The 23,268-nt window shown below is 39.4% G+C and overlaps 1 protein-coding gene across 3 annotated transcripts in view; it reads right to left on the reverse strand.

Annotated features, from left to right (window-relative positions):
* The window catches only part of SCUBE1 (signal peptide, CUB domain and EGF like domain containing 1), a 190,390-nt gene that overhangs the window by 68,149 nt on the left and 98,973 nt on the right, over nt 1-23,268 (reverse strand). For 2 of the 3 annotated variants that reach the window (XM_088164796.1, XM_014881070.2), the window contains exons 6-7: nt 16,073-16,189; nt 13,203-13,292 (exon numbers count right to left, since the gene is read on the reverse strand). In XM_088164796.1, the coding sequence (XP_088020922.1) occupies nt 13,203-13,292; nt 16,073-16,189 (207 nt within the window). The remainder of the gene's footprint in view (nt 1-13,202; nt 13,293-16,072; nt 16,190-23,268) is intronic. The other variant, XM_014881079.2, reaches the window with a different exon arrangement.

Here is a 23,268-nt window from a genome sequence, read left to right on the forward strand (position 1 = left end):
ATCGTGTAGAAAGAGCTACCAGTATAGAAATGGATTTGCATATAACTGCCAGGAAGCACAGCTAACAAATGAATGGATACATTTTCTGGAAAGGCTTTCTGAAAATGGAGCTGAGTCTGCAGCTCCTGATTTTCAGGCAGTTCTTGCTCACCTTGCAGGACCTGAACCTAACTGTTTAATCAATATAGTTCTCATTTTCATCTACTTCTCTGGGAGGCACTATTTTATAGACTTACAGGCTGAAACTTCTGCTTGAAGAATTCTGCAAGTGACATGCTGCCATTTGTATGTGAACATGTGCATATCCTTGTGGACCAACATATCAAATAATAATTTTACGTTTCAGGGAAGGAAGAATGTTTCATGTCATTTAAAATTTTTAACTTGGGCACAGTTTAGGGGCAGGAGGATTCACCAGGACTAAAGAGTTAAGGTTAAAACTCAGGAAAAAGGGCTGAAGGTTACATTTGGCATGGCACTGCAAAGAGCAGTAAATCTTCTGTTTGCAGATTAACTCTGGCATATGAAGACTCCTTTATTGCACTGCTTCAACACAACATGAACATAAGCAGTAATATTTCTGCTTTCTGGATGACATCCAGTGAAAATGAATAGACACAACAATTTTTTTTTCCCATGGCATGGATGACTGGATCTATAGGGTAAGGGTCATTCAATGAACAAGAGTTATTTCTACGTATAAATAGAAGGAATCAAGCCAGCTTTTCTTATTTTTACACAGATTTAATAAAACAAACCAAGAAGGATAAATACCCTGCAACCTTCCTAGCAACTCTGACTTTCATACATGATGAACTCTTAACAGAATGAAGATCTAAGTGAGCAAGAGGACATGTGACAGTACCTCTCACACTTTGGATAATTGGAGAGATGTACTGATGAAATTCCTTAAACTCAAGGTCGTGAGAAAACATCGGTAAAAGAAAGCAAACATGAATAGCAGAATGTGGGAAAGAGGCTACATCAAAGAGAGGAGCTGAGACCTACACACAGCACAGACTGAGTGCTCAGAAACCACCTGTGCTTGAGAGAGGGGTGACACCAACTCATCCCTCACCTCACCACTACCAAACCTCAGCATGTATTTGAAACACAAATACAACTTCAAGCCAAGAGCAGAAGCAAATTACTAATTTCCATTCTATCACACTGGAGAAGCTATGGAAGGGAAAGAACAGATGTTAAAAATTGGATCATGTCTTCATGGTGATATTGATCTTACAGACAATTTTTGCTGTTTTTATTTCTCTGTGAAAAACAACCTTAATGTTTTAGCCTTTTTTCTTGTTTGTTTTACTTATTTCAAGCTTTTTTTGCATATTTTTGTTTTTATTTATTTTTTGTTCTGACAAGGTAGCAGAAAAAAGAACTAGAAGACATAACTAAAGCAGTGTCATCTTACTGACATTTAGATTCCTTTTGAATTATGACAAAGCTAATCTGAAACAATTAGACCTTCCTGTTAATTTAAAGTGATGTTTGCAGCCCCATCTACATCCCTATTGAATTCCTACCAGAAAATTCAAGCAGAAACAGGGATCTAAAGAAAAGGACATCTAATTATGTAAGGCAGTCTGGGAGACATTACATTGTGTTTTTCCAGTGTAAGCTCATAATTCTGGAACAATATCTTGTGTATCTGCTCAATGGATCCACAGACAAGAAATAAATAAAATCATTACCAATGTGCTATGCTTTAATCCACAGGAACTCTTGCTTTAACATTAGCCCACATGGGATATGCACTGCTTCTGAATATCAAAATATCCAATTAAAAAGCACAAGCTTGAGCTGTTAGTCCTTCTGCACCGGATAAGGAACATTGACTCAGCTGCCAGGTGAAGTTACTCCAGTGCCTGCAATGGTTTAGCAGTGACAGAGCAGCTCTTCAGGTTCTATGTCTGAAGCTTTTGAACTAAAGCAGAATCTCTACCCAGTTGCAACAAGTCACTTTCTTAAAAAGAAGAGTCACACTAGACAGGTTTTTTGGCTTTGAATACCATTAAATGCCTGAAATTCCAAATACATCTCACGGTTTGAGAATATTTCTGAAAGCCTGATTTTCAGCTTCTATGAAATAAGTAAATATAACAATTTAAAAGTTTCAAATAAAAATCTGTTTATTTTGGGTTTTTTTAAGCAGCCGATTAGTTTATAAAGCAAATTTCCGTGACTTCGATTTATCTCATGAACAAAAGAACATGGCATGATTTTAAGGCTATTGATCAAAATCAGGCAAATCTTGGGATTTTTATCATTCACTGTTGATTCAATCTAAGATCCAAACTTTGATTTGGACTAAGATCCAAACCGGTTTTATGAACTGAGATATGGTGCAAAGCAGAACAAAATTACACAAGTCCTTGAGACTAACAGGGATACATCTGAGGATCATGCACCAATCTATGTCTTAACTAGGTCATTCTCCATAATCTTGGATAAATCAAGAGGACAAGTATTAAAACTGGACAAGGCAAACACTAATAAAGGCAAGAGGAGGGGGATCTAGCACCAAGGTGCTTTCTTTAGAGATACGGAGAAGTTGTTTTCTGATCTTTTCTGTTCCCCATCATGGCAGTCTGAAGGGTACAGTCTGCACAGGATCCAGAAAAACCTTTTTTGTTTCCAGATTACTGAACATTCCATAACACAATGACTGGAAAGAGTGGATAACAACTCTAAACATAAGAGTTGCTCTCAAGAATGTGTATAAAATATGCAAAGAAGTCTTAACAGAAGACAAAAACCCAGATGTAGTGAAAACAAAGAGAACTATGTAACATAAGTGAAAATGGGAGAGGGAAGCCCCTGAAGCCATCACCTACATTCAAGGCAGCCTTGCAGCATCTGTCTCTTAGGAAAAGCATGAGAAGGACACTGAATGGCTCCTTCTTGCTCAGAAAAACTCGTTCTTGGACTAAATTAAATGACTGCTGTGTAGGGCTTATGATTGCCATTTCCTCTGATTCAGAGAAGTAGGCTGGACTGACCCTGTCTTAAGGCCTTGTGCAGAGGAAAAGGATTTTTTGCAGCAACTGCTAGGCTGCAGGTAAAGATACAGCACTCCCCCAAAACAAAGAGTATTCTCTAAGTTTGGCAGATTTCTATAAACTGTTCAGGTTGACGTGGTCTTGAAAGTGGAAAAATGCTTTTTTCCACTACCTAGTTCCTATGATTGCCCAATTGATAACACCAACCAAAGGGCAAGTTAAATAAATCTAGCAATTCAAACTGCCTTTATTTGGAATTAATTTGCAGTGGACTGAAGCTCATTGGGGTCAGCAGAAACAGAATGACTGGGCTGTGCTCTCAAAACTCTTGCCACATTATTTTGAGCTTATTCTAAGTCAACATTTATGCTAGGCAAGAGCAATTCTTGATGGAGTAGCCTGGAGCTCAGAATTTAGAGAATCCATCATGTCCTGTCAAGTAAATCATAGTCCAAGCAAAGTTATGAGTAACTGTACTCAGATTGTAATAGTATCTATTTCTACACCTGGTCTGAATTTTGCACAAGACCTGAACATGGCATCTTATGCTCAGAATAAATGTCTTAAATTCAGGGGTCAGACACATGAATAACTTGATCTTCATGCAACTAAAGCTAAATGGTGCAAGCAGGATGGCAGCTTTAGTGCACTCACAGTTTCAGCCAGAGCAACAAGGAGGTATATGGATTAATTAGACCATTTTTTGCTAAAAAGGTGCCTCTGAAGTAATAATTGCTGGCAACTGGAGTGGCAAAAAGGATAAATACTCCCAATATCTGTTTCTCAGCAGACGTGCTGTCACTAAAGCTGCTGTAAACTCCTACTGTCTCTGAATCAAGAGATAACCTGTTCACCTATCCTAAGCACATAAAAATGAGTTTATTTCTCTGTATTTAATTCACAGCGAAACACCAACTTCAAACAACTGAGAAAACACTAAGGACATCTGTTAAAGATAGCCAAATATCTGGCTTGGAGAATTTTGAGAAGGTCTAATCTGAAACCATTAATTGTTATGATTCCTTGCATCACTGTAGTGATTTGGGGCACTCATAAGGACCAACTCCATTGTGCCACCTATGCTGCAGTTTTGAAAAAGTGATGATGGTAAGGTATTAGAGCAGTCCTATGAGAGGGCAAGATCCTGCTCAGCTCTGTGGTACTGCCTCCCTCCCCTTAAAGAATGTTGAATTCATTCAGTTTGATACACAAAGTGTCTGGAGTCAAATTAGTCCTTAATTTGTACCTCCTCTCCTCTCACATCTGAAAAAGCACTTTGCTCCATCTGGCTCAAAGGCTGCCTGTGCATCTCATCTGTTTCCTTCACGCTGGTGCCACAGCACAATCTCCACCAAAAAGAGCTCTTTCTGCATTCCAGACACACTGGGGTTTTGGACTGGAGTTCTTTCTCCTCCTTCTAATTTTTATCTAGAGAATCCAGAAATAATTTTAACCACTAGTGGTAGGTGAAGCACATGACCATGCCTAAGAACAAGGACTTCCTAACTGAATTTAAAAAACCACACTGAAGATCTTCTGCAAATTCTGACCAAAAATGCATAAATTCTGAAAGCCTGAAACGTGGAAGAGATTCAAACTTATCTCAGGAAAGGCCATTAAAAAAAAATTCTGTGGATTATAAAATGAGCTTGCCTTTACATAAGAGGGAATATGCAGTATGAGTAAGAAAGCCATGAGACAGAGAACAGATGATTAAGACTGCTGTTGCCATCCATAAAAAGAATTTTACTAAAAGTAGCAGCACATGAGGTACACGTGCTATGTGGCAGGAGTTCAGGGTACAGGGAGGGACCCAAAGGACAACAAGCACAAGAAGAAACTAAACACACAAAATATTTCAATTTTCAGTTAAGGGAGAACTATGCTATTCTCATGCAAATTATGCTCTGTGATGCTGAAAGGAGAGAGAAAGAGCATTCACAAGAGTATAATGAAAGAAACAAATAGCTGTGAACAGATGAAGGAGAAACTGAAAGAGCTTCATATTCAGGGAATGAAAAAGGTAAGACCGAAAGGGTAACTTGCAGGATGTGGAATTCTTCACTTCGTTATGCTTGTCTCCTCATTTCCTTGCAATTTCATGATTGGTAGAATTTTATTTGCATGAAAATAGGATGAGAATCCTGCTCTGCCACATACGGAATGTGTGAAGAAACAACTAGGTGAATTTTACACTGAATCATGAACCCCACAGCTCTCAGTTCAGAAAAACTCGATTCCTCTTCAGGGAACACTGTATATTGAGGGAATGTCACTTGATAAATTGGATCAGGTGTTTTATATGCATCCTATGAGTCCAGCAGGGTTCTTAAAATTAACACTTGTAGCTGTGGTGCTCTCTCTAGACAGAGAAACTACATTTAAGAAAAACCGAAATTCTCTGAACATCGCAAAGGAGCATTATCTCCTGACCTTGGATAAATCCTTTCCTTTAAAATGGCAAAGCAAAACAATGGAAGGTATTGCCAGGAATTCTGGATAAGGTCAGAGTCTTTATCATCAGCAAAGAAATGAAGAAAAGGGATTTTTACAGGAAATAGCACACCATTCACAAACTCAGTGAATAAAAGTGACGGTAACTCAAGATGAAAAGATCTGCCCTTGGGAGACAGAGAATGCATGAATGACCTCAGAGATTCCTTCCCCCTGTTTGCTATGATTTCATACAGCAAAGTAGAACTGACAGAAGGACTTAAAGTAAGGTCTTGGTTTCACAGTCAGCAACTGAATTATACTCCTAGCAATATGCCTGCTAATGAAATGTTTGCAATTCTTTATTGATTAAAGCACAAAAGGATTATGATGCATACAGACCCACACGCTTGGTTTTCTGACAGTGAGCATTTCTAAGCTGGGTAGAAGCCATTCAGAAAAATAAAGACATATTTAAAGTAATTGGAAAGAGTCCTAGGAGGCAGTACAACAAAGCTAGGTACTGAAGCACACACTGCAAAGGTGCTCTTGGCTCAGTGACCCTTGGTAGGCTGTAACTGTGATAGAAGTTAACTGCTTTGAAAGAACACTTGAAAACAAACTAACTTGTCCATCATCCTGCTCTTTGAGACAGAAACCTGGGAGTAGTATCATCCTCATTCTGAAGGAAGACAAAAATAAAGTCTGCAGAATCTGTTCTTAATTCAGGTTGGAATGAAACAATGTAAGACTTTTGGAAATTTTCTGATGGCAAACCAGAGCTCATACATTCTTTACTCCAGTGTTTGGTAGTTCAGGCATTAACTTGCATGTTAGAAACCCAGGTCAGATTTTCTATGCTTTTATGTCTACTGAAACTGAAAAATCCCTAACCCTTATTGGGCTATTGATTACCAATAGTGATCCCAAGGGTGGAGCATGTACATGAGGCAATAATGAGTTAGTCTGACTTTACAGAACAACATTTTCCCTGAACAGGGGTGGCAATGCACTGTGAGAGGGTCTTTAGAATAATTTCCTCATATTTGAAATGAATATTCTAATAAGTACGTTCTGTCTGTGTACATTCTGTCTCCCTGTTTCTGAAGATTATTTCAGGCAAAAGCACTGTGAAAAACATTGAGTTTTCCCATAAAACCTATTTTCAAGAAAAAAGGCTTCTGACAGAAAACTCTCATCAGATGACAAGATTCTTCTAGGTTAAGAATGGTTGGTTTCAGTAAGTTTTACTGTTCTACAGCTCCTTGCTTGATCTGCAAAGAAGCTAAACATGGCTCTACCACAGAGTCCTGAAATCCAGAAAGTGGTGGATTTCCATATGATCTACACTGTCACTGTGTGGTTTATAGAGTATTTCAAGATAGATGTTTGATTTTGGATAAGTTATTCACACTGAGTCACCAGCAGAGAGATCTCTGGATGTTGAAGACTACAGAAGGAAAATTTCCATATTGATATGCTGTCATTTTAAACACGGCAGGAGAAAATAAATTTAATTATGGTAATTGTAGTTAACTTTGTGGATTCTATTTTCCTGTAATCAAGAAAAAGCTGGATGTCTCTCCTGAAGAGAAAACAGTGATTCAAAGAGAGTACTGTGTGACATACAGAGAGGTGGAAGTAAAAAGAAGCACACTAGAGAAATTAAGAAGTGTTTTATTTGTCAGGTGCTCCAGACAAGTCAGTCAAAGCACACTTGATGTTCAGGATGAATAGGGCAGCCTAATCCTTAGATAACTGAGGGTTAAGAAAAGATGCCATATGGCTGACTATTAAACTTAGATGACTCAAGGCATATGATGTTGAGTACAAATTTTGGTTCAAATGGGTAAACTCAAGCTCTAAATTTGTAAATCTCTCTGCCTTTTTTTGATGTAACATATATTTAAATGCTTGCCTTTGCTACAAACGCTGTAAGTCATGGCCATAAGTTCAAGTTATGGGTTTTTTATTTAATATGGTATGAGCAGCTCATTAAAATCCACAGTAGCTACTGGGCTAAAGATATGAAATCTAAACAGCTTTGGCCAGGACAGGATAAACACAGTTACCTGGGCTGATGTTTCCAGGTACCTTCAGGAGGCACAAGACTGGATGAAAGAGCTGACCAACACACAGAGAAGGGAGTGCTGGCATGTCATTAAAGTGGCCAGAGCAGGACTTGCACTTGTGATCTATCACTCTGAACTGGCTTTGGCTGTTTACTGCAACCTTTGGGATCCTTGGAGTTGAGCTGATGGGGAAGAACAATTTCCACAGCATGTAGAGGCAAACAAAGAGATGATTCTGCCCCACATAACATACAGGGAGGATATTCTCTGTCATATACTAATCCATGGCAGAAATGCCCAAATTGCAATTTCCATAGCTCACATCTCGAGTTATTGCTGTGCAGAGGTGACTGCTGTGCTTAGCTGACTGCACACTCATTTCTCCAGGCAGGTACTGGGGGCTCATTATAAACATCTGGAAAGCCACTGGTAAGATAATGGAAGAGGAGACATCTGCAGAAATCAAACGATTCTTGCCACAATGAGGGGAAATACAGAACTAGTGAAAATACCACCTTATTTGCTGGTTATGTGCCAGAAATACAGCCAGACCACAGCCCTGCCTGTGAACAACTCCTAGGAAACCAGGGATGAAATGTAATTCAGGTGCACATATATCCCAGCATGGCAAAGCTGGTCCTGGTTGGTTTCCAAACGGCACCACAGAAGCAATCTAGGCAGAAGTAAAATTGAGAAGTAACAAAGACCAGCACAGTTCTGATGCACTTTACAGCTTCTACCAGCGTTTCAGCTGACAGTATATGACTTTGGAGGGTTCTTAGGAAGCAGCTTCCAGGGAAGAGAATTGCATCACTCTCTTTGAGGTGGGTTGCAAATAACTTTACTGATGATCCAAGAAGTTGGTGTCCAATGGCAAAATCCTCAGCTGCCCTGACACAAAATTAGGTGAATATGTCTTGTAAAGGAGTGAATTTCTGTGCAGAGTTTGGATTTCTGAAGACACCTCTAGCAATGGTGTCCGTTTTGCTTCCCTTAAGCATGCAAGGGAAATTACAACAATTCCTCTACTTCAGGATGGGCTCATTGGTGTGTTCCTCTTTGCTATACTCAAAAGTGCACCCCTCTTCTGTGACAAGAAGGAACCAACTTTTTATTTTTTAGGGCCAGAGCAAGAACATTTTATAGCCAAAGAGAGTTCTTACAACAGTGATCTCAGGGAAAAATGGGAAAGAGATTGAAGGTGAGGAAGATGCACGGTGTTGGCAGTTGTTCTAAAGTCACATTAGGAAAATGAACCTGATCCTTTGACTGCTAAAGAGTAGAGGAGGGAAAATGAAACACAGTGAGAAATGAGTCAGGTCTGCCTCTTGAAGAAGAGCTGACCAGAGGACAGGATCTAACAAAGAGCCTGCACAAAACATCATGATTGTGTTGCTAAAACACTTTACAGATTCACACAGTCTAATATGGCCTGGGATGATGGTAACGTAGCAAGTGACAGCACAGAAAAAATACTTCATAAAATTACTTGGTTTAAAGAGTTGATTTAAAGAGCAGCTGAAGAGCAAATAATTCTCTCTGACTCAGAGAGGAAGACTCCTTGAATCTAAATTTCAGACAGTTCTACAGCTCTGGTTCCTCAAAGAGGAAGTTTCCAGCTGCCTGTCACCTCTTTGTAAGCACTTGTACTTATTTGTAATGAGGGAGCCCAATGGCATAACTGATGCTATGAATTCTATTTCTGTGACAAGAACATCAAGTTCTAAAAGAGGGTTTCTAAAAGGTTTTTAAAAGAAAGCTTCAGGATATCAACAGAAAATTGCTCTATAAAAACCTTGTAGCCTTTTTGAGCGAAGGACAGTGGCCAAGGAGAATGTTAAGCCCATAAGACTGAATTATTTACAATTTATTTAATGATAAAGTGCTAGGCTGCTGGATGATTTATTTTTACAGTTTTAGACTATGATGGGCATGTTTGATTTATGAATTCTACCTATGGTTCTAACAGCAAAAAGTGATCTGGAAACATGAATAAAAGCAACTTCCATTGCTGAAGATGTAGCACTGGACAAAATATTTTCAAGTTATGCGTATTAGTAGGCTTAACTGGAAATTTTTTGCTTCTAAAGTTGTGTGCCCATACTAGAATGGCTCTCATACAGGTAGGCAGGGCAGATGTACTGTTATTCATACTCATTCTGGATTTAGACAGAAAAATATGTGAAATGCACCAGTCCACTCTAACCAGGTAGGGCTGACTCATGCTGTGATGCTATGACAGAAAAAACAGTTGTGGCAAAGGGGTTCCAAGGAAAAGAAGGTAAAGGAAAATGGAGAAAGTCTCTGTGATGCTCCTAAGAAGCACACAAAATATTTTCAGAAAGAATTCTGTTATACCATACAAAACAGAGATTTAAACATAATTTTAAGAGCTGAAGGCTGTACTCAACTAACTGCAAGATGAACCATACCAGATGCTAAGAAGAGCTGAAGACATTGATTGTGCCCTTCTGCTTTGTAGCAAGGGCAAGGTGTTCTGCGACAAAGGGAATGTAAATGTACTTTAGGGACCGTGGTTTTGGAGCTGTGCACTTCTGCAGGATCAATGTCCTTCCTTATCTACAGAAGGCTCATGGCTCAAGGTCCAGATTACAGCAGCCACCACGGAACTGGGGCAGAACCTTTCCAGGAGCCCCCCTGGAGAGGAATGAAGGCTGCACTGCCTCTATTCCATGATGGCAATGGCCAAGGGAAGTGAAGAGGAGGGAAAGGAGCTGTATGAACCTTCACTGACCAGACAAGAACAATTCAGTGCCTTCTCTGTAACAGCAACACTCTTGACTCTGAATCCAAGTGAAAGCTGGAAGACCTCAGGGTCTGTCCAAACATTATGAAGAAGTTGGATGAAAATTCCTTGGCATCTTTGGACAGTACCAAAGGGAAGTTTCTTGTAGGTCGTTAGAGAAGACCAGTTTCTCATCTGCCTCACAAGATCTAGATAAGAATGCATCTAACAGGAAGGAAAATTGTGTATTTAACTAATTTTCTCTGTTTAAGGTTTAGCCACAAGTCACAGGGCTACAGCATGACTCAGACACAGGCTCCTGTAAGAGCCAGTCTGAGACACAGAGTTTGGCCAGCCTTGGTGTAGCAAAATGACTGCTATAGGCAGCCTTGTCTGGCAAACACTGTTCCAAAGCAATCTTGTCAAGCTCATTCTGAGCCTTGGCTGACATTAAGGGTTCTGCAGATCATATTCATTTTGATAGCATGCAGCAAATGACAGGGGACTAGCAATTATCATCTCAGGACTTGCAACTGAAAGCACCTTTCATCAGAATACTAAAATTACATAAAGTCGTCTGCTTTTCCTGCTCTCCCAAGACTGCCTGCAGGAGGGTCAAAAATCACAGTCCATTTAGAAAAACTGGGAAAAAAGTTTCCTGAGGAGCCTTCCAGTACTTCCTCAGACAGCTGTTTAGAAGACATCTGAAGACAATATGGAATTTCATGGAAATGCCACTACACTTTGGAAATGAGTAAGACTGCATTAAAAAAAATTTCTGAGTATCAGCAATCAGAAGAAACAAGCAAGTAGAAAAGTCAGTAAATATTAAGCCACCCCCTCAGATCTTACTTACTAATTAAATTTATTTTCCTCTCTAGTTAATGTTTTTCTAAGGAATCAGTGGTTTAAACACAGCATGTTCAGAAATTCTCAGCTGATACCTGCTAATATAGCAGGTACTGAAGAGTTCAACAATGTATTTTGCAAACTGGATTTTAAACTCTCTCCCTAAGCCTATTTCTAGCATCTATGTTCAACTTGGAACTTGCAGACCTGGTATAATTAAGAAGGCTGTTACTAATCTTCTTAATGCTTTTTGCCTGGACTCTTGGAAGCAGTGTGAGCTTATTTTCAGGTTGGAAATTTATTTTTTTCAGAGACTGAGGCATCAACACAGTGCACTATGTTGCTCAGTACCTCTAGAGAATACTGTACATACTATTTGTGGTTGGGCAAGCTCACCACTGAGACCCAGAGGGTTGCATTTTACAGTGGTCTAGAGGCCTTCTGGCACATTTATGTTCCTGACTTTTCGTGAGACTATGGATCTTACTGAAATTATAGCTAAAAGTGTTAACAGCACATTTATAAAGCAAGATGAGCTGTCTCTTGGCTTTTGGTAGGTTACATTATTTAAACTTGTGTATCATTAAAAAATAAAACTATATGGGCCACTTGCTAGGTGTGCAAACTAACTGGAAATTAACAATCATGGATAATCTAAAAATAAAGGAGCACATGCCCAGGTTTTCACATGAAGGAAGATATTTGACCTCAATCTTGTCATCTAATACCATTACAGAGTCACAGCACTGTGCCATTTCCTACACAGTGGCTGTATGCTGGCCTCTGGGTAAATGGATTTTTTGTCATGGATGACAAGATACAAATGATATGGAAACTTTATCAATATTTTCATCTACTGCAACTATTAGCCCACCAATCAACTAAATAGTCAAAGTGAGGCTCTGGGCTCCTCGAGGTGGTCACTCCAGATAGGTATGGATACTCACAGGAAGAGCTGAGCTTTCCAAAGGCCAGAAGGACAGTCTGCAAAGGACTCAGTGGTTTTAAGAAAAGAAATAGTAACCCTGAGGAGAGCAGAATTTTGTCCTGCCAGAATCTTTTCTGTGGTGATGAAGCCCTGTCTTGTAAGTGGGTCCATTGGGTACATCTCACCAATGGTCACTATGTTCAAAACCCAGTAGAAATAATTTTGTGAGGTGAGTAGGGCATCAGAGTGGAAAATACAGAGAAATAAACCACCTGAAAACCTCCAAGCATCATTCAGCAGTCTGTGCTACTCTGTGCTCTTTGTCTCATGCAAAGCCTGTCAGAGGCCCAGCCACTCGACCCTTTCTATTCCCAAAAGGTCCTTCTGACTAACAGCCAGAAATGTAAAGTGAAGGAGACAAGCACAAGGGTGTGCAATGGGTTAACTGAGAGCAGAAGCTAAAGAATTATCTTCACTGTTCAGTGCACTTCCTACTCTCTTCCACACTCAGGCTCCAACAACACAGAGAAACAAGCCATGCCTCAGAAAGAAGAATGTACAGAAGCTCACTAGTCACTAGGGAAAGATCTTTCAGTGGTTACTAAACTAGCTGCACAAAGGAAATCAATGAATTTCCAGTTATAATATTTATATTTCAATCAAAAGAACAGGAAATTTAAATTAGGCAAATATACTTGTTCATTTAACACCACCACAGATGTAATAGAACATTGGTTTATATCGTCATCATCATCATCATCCACTTTTAAGTCAACAGGCAGGTCTGCAACAGGAGATTTTTCAGGAATTCTACAGCAACACATACACACAAACACACAAATCACATGTAAAAAGTAGCTTGCATAAGCTAAGTAAGGTTAATGGCAAAAGCTTCTTTCTATGCAGAGAAAATTGAACATTAAAGCTGCAGCATTAGGAAAAAAAAAGTTTAAAAACAAGGAATGAAGTTGTACAACAGATGAGAACTTAACAAAATTGGTGACCTTTCCACACAGATGAAGTCAGGTTAAAAAAAAAACAAACCAGGCCAAACCAAAAACCAAAGGAGACCAAAACCAAATGAGACCAAAAGAGAACCTCCCCCCCACACACATACAGACAAAAGTGAGAGCACAACAAAGGAAGTGGAAGAAAAGTGTTACCCATAAGTAGCCGCCGTTTCACCCGCTTGTCCACATCAGCTACTGACGTGGCATTGTACTCAGAACTCTCAATTGCAGCCTCATCCTTCTCTAAAACACAAGTAAGGGACAAACATGGAGCAGTTGGTTAATCACAAGCCCAATTTTCCGCTGCCTAAGACAGTTTCTTGGCATGGCACAGCCAAAGCCAAGAAGCAAGGCATGAAAGCACTAAATCCCCGTTAGAGAGTTAATTCCCTTTGAGAACCCAGGAAAAAATTAAAAGGGTGTTTAGGGAAAGGAGGAAGAAAGAGGGTGAGAAGGAAGAATGGTCAACTCAGAAGTAATTAATCACACAGAGGAAGCTGGATTTCTACTGGAGAACGAGACAGCTAACGTGGGTGCCCCAGAGAGGTGTTAATGATGAAAATTAAAATTCAGGAAGGCTAGTTAAACAAACTAGAGAAGACAAACGAGGCTAATGGGGGCACCAGGATCTGAAGGTGGCAGGCAGAAGACTGAGACAGACAGAGAGAGAGACAAGAGTCCGGTGATGGATGGGCACGGATGCACCATAGCCTGGAACACGTGGACACACAGAAACGGAACAGCAGCATGCAAATCAAACAACAACAACAACAACAACAAAAATAAACAAACAACAAACCAAACAAACACAAAAAAAGATCAATTTGGGCAGTGCTGGTTGCCTGCTTGTCTATGAAACACTACTAGCTAAACATTCAACGCTAGGAAAGATGTTGCAAGAAGAGGGTTTAGTAATTTTATTAGCATGCAGTGAGCAGGATGATGCCATCAGAGGTCACTTTATAAGGTAGTCTCTGACATCCTACATGTAAGAGTTTCATACAGCATAATGAGGACTTTGGTTATGCTTCATTAGAAATACACAGAAACAGTCACAAGTGTGGAAAGAGATGATCAGTAGGTGAAATAAAATTAAAGATTTCTGATACAGGAGAGCAATGGAGAAGCAGCAGCTGGGTAAATAAAATGATTTGTAGGAAAAGGGAAATGCTCATTAGGAAAACAAAAAATGAAAATGCAAGTGGGGTCTTTCACATGCAGCAAACATAAAAAAGTAAAAGGTTAAGACAAGCAAACAAAGACAAAATATGTTAGACAAAGGGTCAACAAGTATTTATCTGGCATTGCAGAAGTTTGCATTCTTGCAGTGATGCCTGGAATATATACACCACTGAAGACAGCAAACACTGGAATCACTGAAGTGAGGAGGAGGAGGAGGCTGGCAGGTTTTGTTTGTGGCAACTCTACATGGTTGAGTGGTAACAAGAAGTTGTTTTGTTTTGTTTTTAACAAGTTCTAGATGGGATCAGGCTGCAATAGAGGCTTTTGTTTGAGTTTGTTTGTTTTTTTTTTTCTCTGTAAATAATTAATAAACGTCAGTTATCAGACAAGACAGGCAATCAGGTACCATCACCAGAAAGCAGGAATAAATAAATGTAAAAAAAAAATAAATTAGAAGTATTCTAAGAGAAAGAACTATTTTAGAGGGAAGAAAATCAGCACAGGCAGTAATATGTGACTTACATCACAAGACCAAGGAATGTAACATGGAGTTGTATGTATTACATTACAAAAATGGGAAAAAAAAAGTAAAAAAAAAAAAAAAAAAGGTGCAATGTACACAGCTTTTAAAATAATTTTTTACATGCTGGACAAAATAAAACATCAATCCAAGGATATTAGTGAACAACAATAAATAGAAGATCAATTATGCATTCAATAAACCCTGCTCTCAAAGCTCCCACTCTTGCAAGTTCTCTCCCTCTGGAACTGGCCCAGGACAGGGATTGTAGGATGGAGCCCTCTGCCTTACCAGAGGCTCTCACTGAGAGATCCCCTGCACTCAGACACACCTTGTGCAGACAAAAAGGCAGAGCCCAGCTCTGAGCCCCCTCCAGCTTTACCTCTGCCAGCATAAACCTCTCCCTACCCCACAGTTTGTGCAATTAAACCCCTGAGAAGAGAGCAAGGCTCTGGGCAGCCACGGAGCTTTATGCCATGGATCTGACCAAGACACACTGGCTAAAGGTAACTGACAGATTTCCGTGAGTTTCAAATGCTCTGTCTTGCAGTATAGGAGAGAAAATATGATAAATATGTGTCTGTGTTTTTTTAACCTCAGGAAATGGCTAAGAATTTGTAAGAACTTGAAATTGTACAAACAAAAAAAAGTCAACACGTCTGCAATGCCAATGAAAACCATTATGGATTTCAGGTTCTGATCTGTGAGTAAGAATTTTCAAATGTTAACTTGCACTATGCAAAAATGCACTTTTTAAAATTTAAGTGGAGTGGAAAGAAATGGTGTTAAGCAAATTATACACTTTATAATCATAAATATTTGCGAAGCATCTGCCAAGATGCTCCGTGTCTTGATCGGCTTTTTCCTGCTGATATTCTGAATGAAAGCTTAGTCACTACAAGCGTTGTAGTTTTCAGAATCATGAAACATACACCAGGGAAGAAAGCACATAATGATGACTCCTTTTCCCTGGTAATAACTCAGAAAGGGAGGTATTTTTTCTAACCTTGCTCAAGCAAGGAAGTCTTGACTAACAAAAGTGAAGAGCTGAACTTTCATTCAAAACGATGAACGTTCTACGCCTTTTTACTTCAAAAATAGTTACGAACAGAAACAAAAGTTACAAGCGGGTAACAAAGGGATATTTCACCAACAAACATTTCGACAGAACACTCACAAACGCTTCCGTGTGTGCCTGGCTGAGCCAGGAGCTGCTGGAACACCTCTTGTGGGACACATCCTCACACACACACAGCCCCACACACACGGCACAGAAATTCTGAGCAACCCAAAATCAAACGTGCTGCAGGGAAGTACTCACCAATGCAGGTTCGGCCATCTGAGTGCAGGGCATACTTCTGATGACAGCCACACACAGGACCAGTATCTGTGTCATCACAGGTGTGTTGGCAGCCTCCATTCCCATAGTTACAGGTTACTAGTTAAGCCCCAAATGAATGTGTATATATGTATATACAAATAAAATGACAATGAAACCAATTAGTCTTGAGAGCCTTTCAGAACACAGAAGAGCAGTAACATACCAAGACATAAGGCAACAGAACATTTGTGCTTGCAATTAGTTCTATTTCTTCCTTCTGCCCCCTCCCTCAAGCCATACAATGAAGAAAAAAAAGAGAAAGAAAAAATAAAAGTATTTTCCCCACTCTATTTGTATTAATAATTTTAGTGTGACCCTTAGCCAATTCCATGTCTTCCTAAAAGCTACATGCTTCATATCCATGATGAAATTAACAATCTACCAATACAAATGCAGAGTTTCAGGTTCACAGACAGCATCTGTCTTTTGTTGCCCCTTCATTCTCTCAGTAGAGAAAGCAGAGACCAAGTAGCAAGAACAGAAACACAAAAATCTTGAAATCCACTATATAAAGTGCTGGCCCCCTAAAGCAACAAGTTTAAAAATAAAACAGGAAATGCTTGTTTTTTGTTTTTTTTTTTTTTTTTTTTTTTCCTTTGCAACAAAAAATACACATCTGTTATGGCTATGCCATGTGCTGGCCTCAGCCAGGAAGGAAGCACTGGAGATGCCACTTTCATTTCCAGGAATATAGTGAAGAACAGCTTTTAGCAATTCAAGTGCCCTCTGGTAAAAAAGTACTAAACATACATTAAAGAAAACATTTTTCGTGAGAATAGGTAGAGTTTTGAAGGTTACATGAATCAATAGATCAGATTCAATTAATTACCTTTGTCACACAATGCATTTTCTGCCAGCTAAGACAAACCAGATTTAAAATATTAAGCTGGCTAGCACGATTTAATAAAGCCTCTCACTCGCCCCTGTGTCATTTCATCCTTTGCAGCTGCACACCTGGATGGTGAATAACAATTCTGATCTGTCTGACTTCTGAATTCAATTTACTGTCTTTATTTGGACTAGGTTCTTTACTGGTAAATACATACTGGCAAATATGGGGGAAATTCAATATGCCATTATTTAGTTCTATATTTATCATTTCAGAGGACTTAAATGTTTTGAAATGTTATAGTAATTTAAATTCAGACTACATTTATTTAAATACTGACTCCCAGTAATAAGAAGGAGCTTCCTCACATTGGTCTGAGCAGAATTTTCCGTCTAGATAAGAGTTTATAAAAGAGGCAGGGTAGCAAGTTGCAATATACAGTAAAATCAAGACAATGATTAATAGGATTTGAAAATCCTGTATCTAACTAAAATCTCAGGTTGTATCTAATGCAAGAGGACTAAGTTCATATATCTCCTCACTGAACTCAGTGACCCTGCTTTAATTCTAGCTCCTGAAAATGGAGTAGACTGGAATTTTCCATCACAGTAACTGGAAATGAAATATCCCACCTCTGGTGTGAGTTCCTCAGTGCTGAGCAGCCATGCCACTCTCAGTAATCACTGAAGTATTTAGCTTAAAATGGAACAGTTCTAAAAACAGCAACTGAGGGAGACCCACCACAGCACACCCAACAGAATTCCCATTAAAACCTCCTGCCAGTATGAGAACCACAAGTTTACAATTTCAGCTCCTGAATTCTGGCAAAGATCACAATAGGAATCGTCCACCTCTCAAGTGAGTACAGACTGAGGCCACCACAGGTGAAAGCATCCTTGGTCCTTCCCACTGTACACTTGGGATAAAAACCCTTGTGCTGTTCAGAGACAGAGAGGGAACAGCCTTGGTGCAAATCTCTGAGAGGAGAGAGTGCCTGGATTCCCACCTCACTCTCCAGGAATATCACTGTTCTATCCACCTGGAAAGAATGGCAGTAAGAAAGATGGGGAGACCTGCCTGATCCATGTTCCCTTTCTGGAGCTTAACAGTTTGTGCACTAGACTGGAAAAGGGAAATTGTGGGTTCAGTCCAACCAGGCAGAGGAGGGAATATACCCCAAATCATAAGAATCCTAAACTTGCAAGGAATTGCATTACAAAACTCCCTAAGGAACAGCAACCCTCGGGCATTCTTTCTCCTTCTCCACTTTTATAGCTTACCTAATAATTTATTTTTGTGAAAAAATAGCTGAAGCAAATCAGTCTGCTTTGCTTTGCATCCAAAGGAAGCAACATTTCTTTCCCTTGAATACACAGTAATATTTTGGGTTTTATTTTTTATGCAAAACAAACAAAATTCTATGTTAATTCTCTATTCTTAAAGTTCCCACCTTTCCAATGAGGACATGCTTATTACTTGACCCCATATGCCTCTAGGACTATGTGGAGTTTCTATCCTTGTTAGACTGCAATGCCATCACAAATTAACTTTAAGATGTTGTTTATGCCAGATGTTTAAATACATTTCTAGCCAACAGTATTTTTATTGAGGATTTTAAAGTGCAATCAGCAACAAAGTGTGTATTTAAAAATGTGACTCCAGTGGTTATTTTTGGCATTCCTTGCTGAAAGCCTCTGCTGGCAGAGATGAAAATATCTTAACACGCTTGCTCTGACCCACGTAATATGAGGAACTTTTCCTTACTATATTTGTCTATGAAAAAATTGTACTAGGCTGATGGCATTTATAGCAAATCCTGCAGAATCACACACTTTTACAGCTTCCCTGCATATTAAACTTACTGGTTCCTGTTCTAGCCAGTCCATGAATGCACATGTAGGTCAGTTCCTTTTCCTGTCTCCTAGAAACATTAGTAAATCATGTTTTTGAAGGATTTGAATTTCTGTCCAGACTACAATTTATTTATTTATTTTAAGTAACTTGAGTCACCATTTTGAAGTTTGACAGCTCTACAGGTAAAATTGGCACAAAATCCATTTCTAAAATATGTCACTTCAATTTTCTTCCAGCCCTCATTCTGTGGCAGTGACACAGTGAGAAGTTTCTCTTGCTTAGAGGAAGAAAAATCATAATTATTTAAAAGCAAATAGACATCCAGATCTACTCCATTTTTGTCAGAAAGAATTAAAGCAGTATCAGTGAGCATTCATGAAGCGTTAAAAACTATTTCTGATAAATTTGGACTCTGCAGCTATGCAAACAACTGTGTGCTCATTCAGAGTCTGTGATATTAAAAAGGGAAACAGAGGCAAAATGGTAAATCCCAACTGACACAGATCACCTTAAAATATCATAAATCATGTTAAAATGAAAGAGATGGAAAATAGTGAGTATTTTTTGGTTGGGTTGGTTGGGTTTGTTTTGTTTGGTTTTTTACCAAAGGAGAACATTCACATATCTGTTAGACATACTTATCCCCAAATGGCAGATTTAAAACCAGAGTAACACCACCTTTTGACAGTGCTTCAGCATCTGCATGTGTCTTAAGTGCAGTCAAAATGCTGGGCTCTTTGCCTTAGTGGGAGAAATGCCCTTTACAACAGCAGAGAAACCCCACAATGACACACAGGGACACGTTGGACACGTCCAGTGCTGGCAGCCAAATCACCAGTCAGCTCTCCCTGCACTCTTCCATATGGATAAAGAGCTTTAGGGCTGACACTGGGGCTTCCAAGCGCCTTCAAACCAGATTCATTCTTTTCACTGACTACAATGCTCAGGGTCCTGGGCTGCCCAGACACTTTTCTGGCCCTGGCAGGTGGCATGAAGCCCTACCTGTCCACTTGCCCACACTGGGACCAGCAGCATCTATTCAGTTTGACTGGGCTGAGCCAAACAGTCCTGAGACACAGCTTGGCATGTGGGCCAGTGCTTGCACCCAGAGAAATATATGGACTAGTCTAGAAATGACATTTTGATCATGAAAAATGAGAAACAACTGTTTGAAAGAGAAATGGCATCTTAAAGATCAAGAAGGATTTTAATGCATTCCACTAAGTATTGATATTCCATGCTAACCTCCCCAGAAGACAGAAAATACCAGAATCCAGCCTCACTCTACAGCCTAAATCCTGTTTTCAGTGCTTCTCTGAAGTTTCACAGAACCTTCTTTCTGGATTCTTCCATCTTACATGGCCATGACAAGAAGTACTTGAAAACACATGGCCAATTATTTAATCTAGCATTTATTACTTGGTAACCTAAGAAATTTCCCAATATAACAATGTCCTGATCCTGTCCACATGTGGACTGAAATAAATACCGTGGCTCAGATGCCATAGAACTTGTCACAAGACAGATATTTCTTTTTTGTAGAATGGGCTTTTCAAATGAGCATGTTGTCATTCCAGATAACTTGAAAACTGCACTGTTTCTTAACTAAATTGACCATTAAATACATAATTTACATAAATATATGGGCACCTCTATGTGATAAAGCTGTGCATGCAACATTGCTTACATGATTTATTCTAGTATGGCTTTACATTTTTAACATTCTGGAGATCTTTGTACTGATAGCAAACAGTGGCATGAGGACACTCTCAGCAGGAGCTGAAAAGCTGCCACTTGGCATAGGGAGGCTGGCATTTTATTGTGAAAGCACTGGACAGGATTTTTAGAATTACTTTGCACTAGCCTTCCTGCTCACTTAAACCATTATTATCCAAGGAGGCAGATAGAAACAGCTGTAGGTAGGGTTACTCAGCATTTTTCATTAAAAGATTCAGCTTTCAATTGTTTATAACTCTTTGAGGTTGCAACTTGCAGGTATGTGAATCTGCTTTAGATTTCCTCTTATTTTTAAGCTTCCAGCCAAGAAAGCGAGGAACATAAAATGTCTTAGTTTGTTCATATTTGGGGAAGAAATCTTCAGTTTATCAAAAATTTCTAATGCAATCGTGCTCAGGAGCAGGATCTTAGTATCTATCATGGATACAGATGTAGAAAGAAGAGGTAAATTCCCTTTTTTTTTTCAACATAAAGTGGAGCCAAATGGACTGCTCTGAAGTATCTTCTTTCTGCTTCCAGCAAGTATCTATGAAAATTACTGACAAAGCATAATCTACTGGGCTTGTGCACACCAGAGGCCACAAAAGTAGTTTACAGGAGTAGCAGTAAATTCCCAGAAGGTGAAGTTTAGTGATGCTTTGGATCTAAAGGATGCAGCTCATCTGAGGGATCGTGTGTGGATCTGTGTGATTCTGCCTGGTGTATTTCCAGACGGCTCTTGAGGTCTCTGTCAGCCTCAACACTTCAGTGTTCTCTTAACATGTTGGGCAACTCGAAATCACATACTTAAAATTTACTCTAAGAAACCATAAAGGCTGCAATCTTAAGTACTCAAAAGCTACAAAATACCAGACTTATACATAGACCTGTTGTGTCATGATAACTCTCCTGAATGACAAATGCAGAAAACGCTAATTGCTCATTTAGTGCCTAGTGAAGCTGGGCAAAGTCAGGGCTGTGGAAACAGCTGGGAATCTTTTCTCATCTGCTGCAGAGTGAGTAGCAAACCCGAGATGGACTGTCAAGAAAGAACAGTCTTCTTCAGACAGTGAAAAGAGCCCTAAAAACTCAAACCTATTTCTGCCTTCACTGTGGAATTCCTACTTAGAGCTTGGCAGGTTACTTGTGTCTCTTCTATTACAGGTTACTGATGTTAGAGTCCTTTTCCTATGGAATTTGCAACTACAGCTGGAGCCATCAGGAGTTTGGCTTGGATCATATTCATGTGCTGTAAATGCTTAGCTGGTTTCTGTGTGGCTCTTGTTAATCACCTATCACTACTAAATGACTTTGACATTAATATATTTTTATTAATTTCTCTTTTGTAAGATGGTCAAAGCAGTGCTTTTTAACTTGAGAAGAGTATTTTGAAATTTGTACATTACAAATGTGTACAAAGCACTTTGATATCACAGTAATGAGTATCATGGGAAAATCCATGAGGGAACGAAAAATTTTATGTTCACAGTAGGGTTTAAATACTGTGCAGCAGGAAAGGCATGAGACTAAATTATGGAGAGGAAGCTACTGAACACAAGCCTGTTCAATGAGCACTGACCATCATGGACACTGAATGAAGCAAAAATGACTGCCTTATCAGCATGGGAAGGTAAACGAGAAGATGGGATGTGATTATGTAACCAGCATGTAATGACAATCGTGTGATGCATGAACAAAAAGCATGGAGCCTTCCTCCAACTGTTTCTGCTTTCTAACTTATTTTAAGACCTTCCTTTAAGGAAGACTTGAATTGTTTCTAAAGGCCTTGGGCCAATACATTTGAAAACCTCTCCCAGTGGTCTGACTGAACTCCAAACTGGCTGATAAGAATTCACCCAGAGAAGTACTAGATGTACTAAGAGGTACTAAACTTTCTCTGTCACTTGTTCACATTAAAAAAAACAGAGCAGCAAGCTCTGACAAGCCCTGAAAGGCATGGACTCCTGGAGAACCATGATAAACCAGCACAGCTGAGAGGGATACAGGGTTTTACAAGGGTGTATCAGGCCCTACCAGTCCCTGTTACACAGGGCTACAGCCCCAGCCCAGGCTGGCAAGTGGGAGGTGTCCAGCCCTGCAACACAGCTGCACTGAGCAATTGCAAAACTGCAGGTCAGGATTTAAGCCAATTCCACTGAAATGGTTAGCTGTGAAAAAGTTTTTGGTTTTTTGTAAGTTGAGATTTGGTTTCAGAATTAGGCTTCTACAAATAGCCTGCTGTAATCTCACATATTGTCCCAGGCTATCTGGCTACAGCTCTATACTTCTGTGCATTTGGAAGGACTAGAAGTAATTATTTTAAATAAGACTCTGGGTCACAGTTGCAAGAATGTGCTGTGGATTTACAGGCTGGTGTGCTCCAAAGTTCTGCAGCCTTGGAAAACTCAGTGTCCCTTCTTAGAAGTCTGTCACCAAAAGTTCATTATACTTCCAACTACAGTTTGAACACCAGAGGGCACAGAATAAATTGAAGTTTTTACTCTATTAAACTCTATAATGTTCCAGAAAAGGCTCTCATCCTCCTGCCACCATCTATTACTGAAACTCCCAAAGAATATAAGAATTTGAGGAAACAAATAATAACAACATAAGTAAACATCCTCCCACACTTCACCAATATAGCTGATGTTGCACTCCAATTAACAGCACGCAATATTCACTTCTAATAAACATTGAGAATGAAAATTACCATAAGGGCATTTTTCTCTGTGCTTTT

Source organism: Sturnus vulgaris, chromosome 5 (assembly GCF_052056855.1).
Source record: "Sturnus vulgaris isolate bStuVul1 chromosome 5, bStuVul1.hap1, whole genome shotgun sequence".
NCBI classification, from domain to species: domain Eukaryota; kingdom Metazoa; phylum Chordata; class Aves; order Passeriformes; family Sturnidae; genus Sturnus; species Sturnus vulgaris.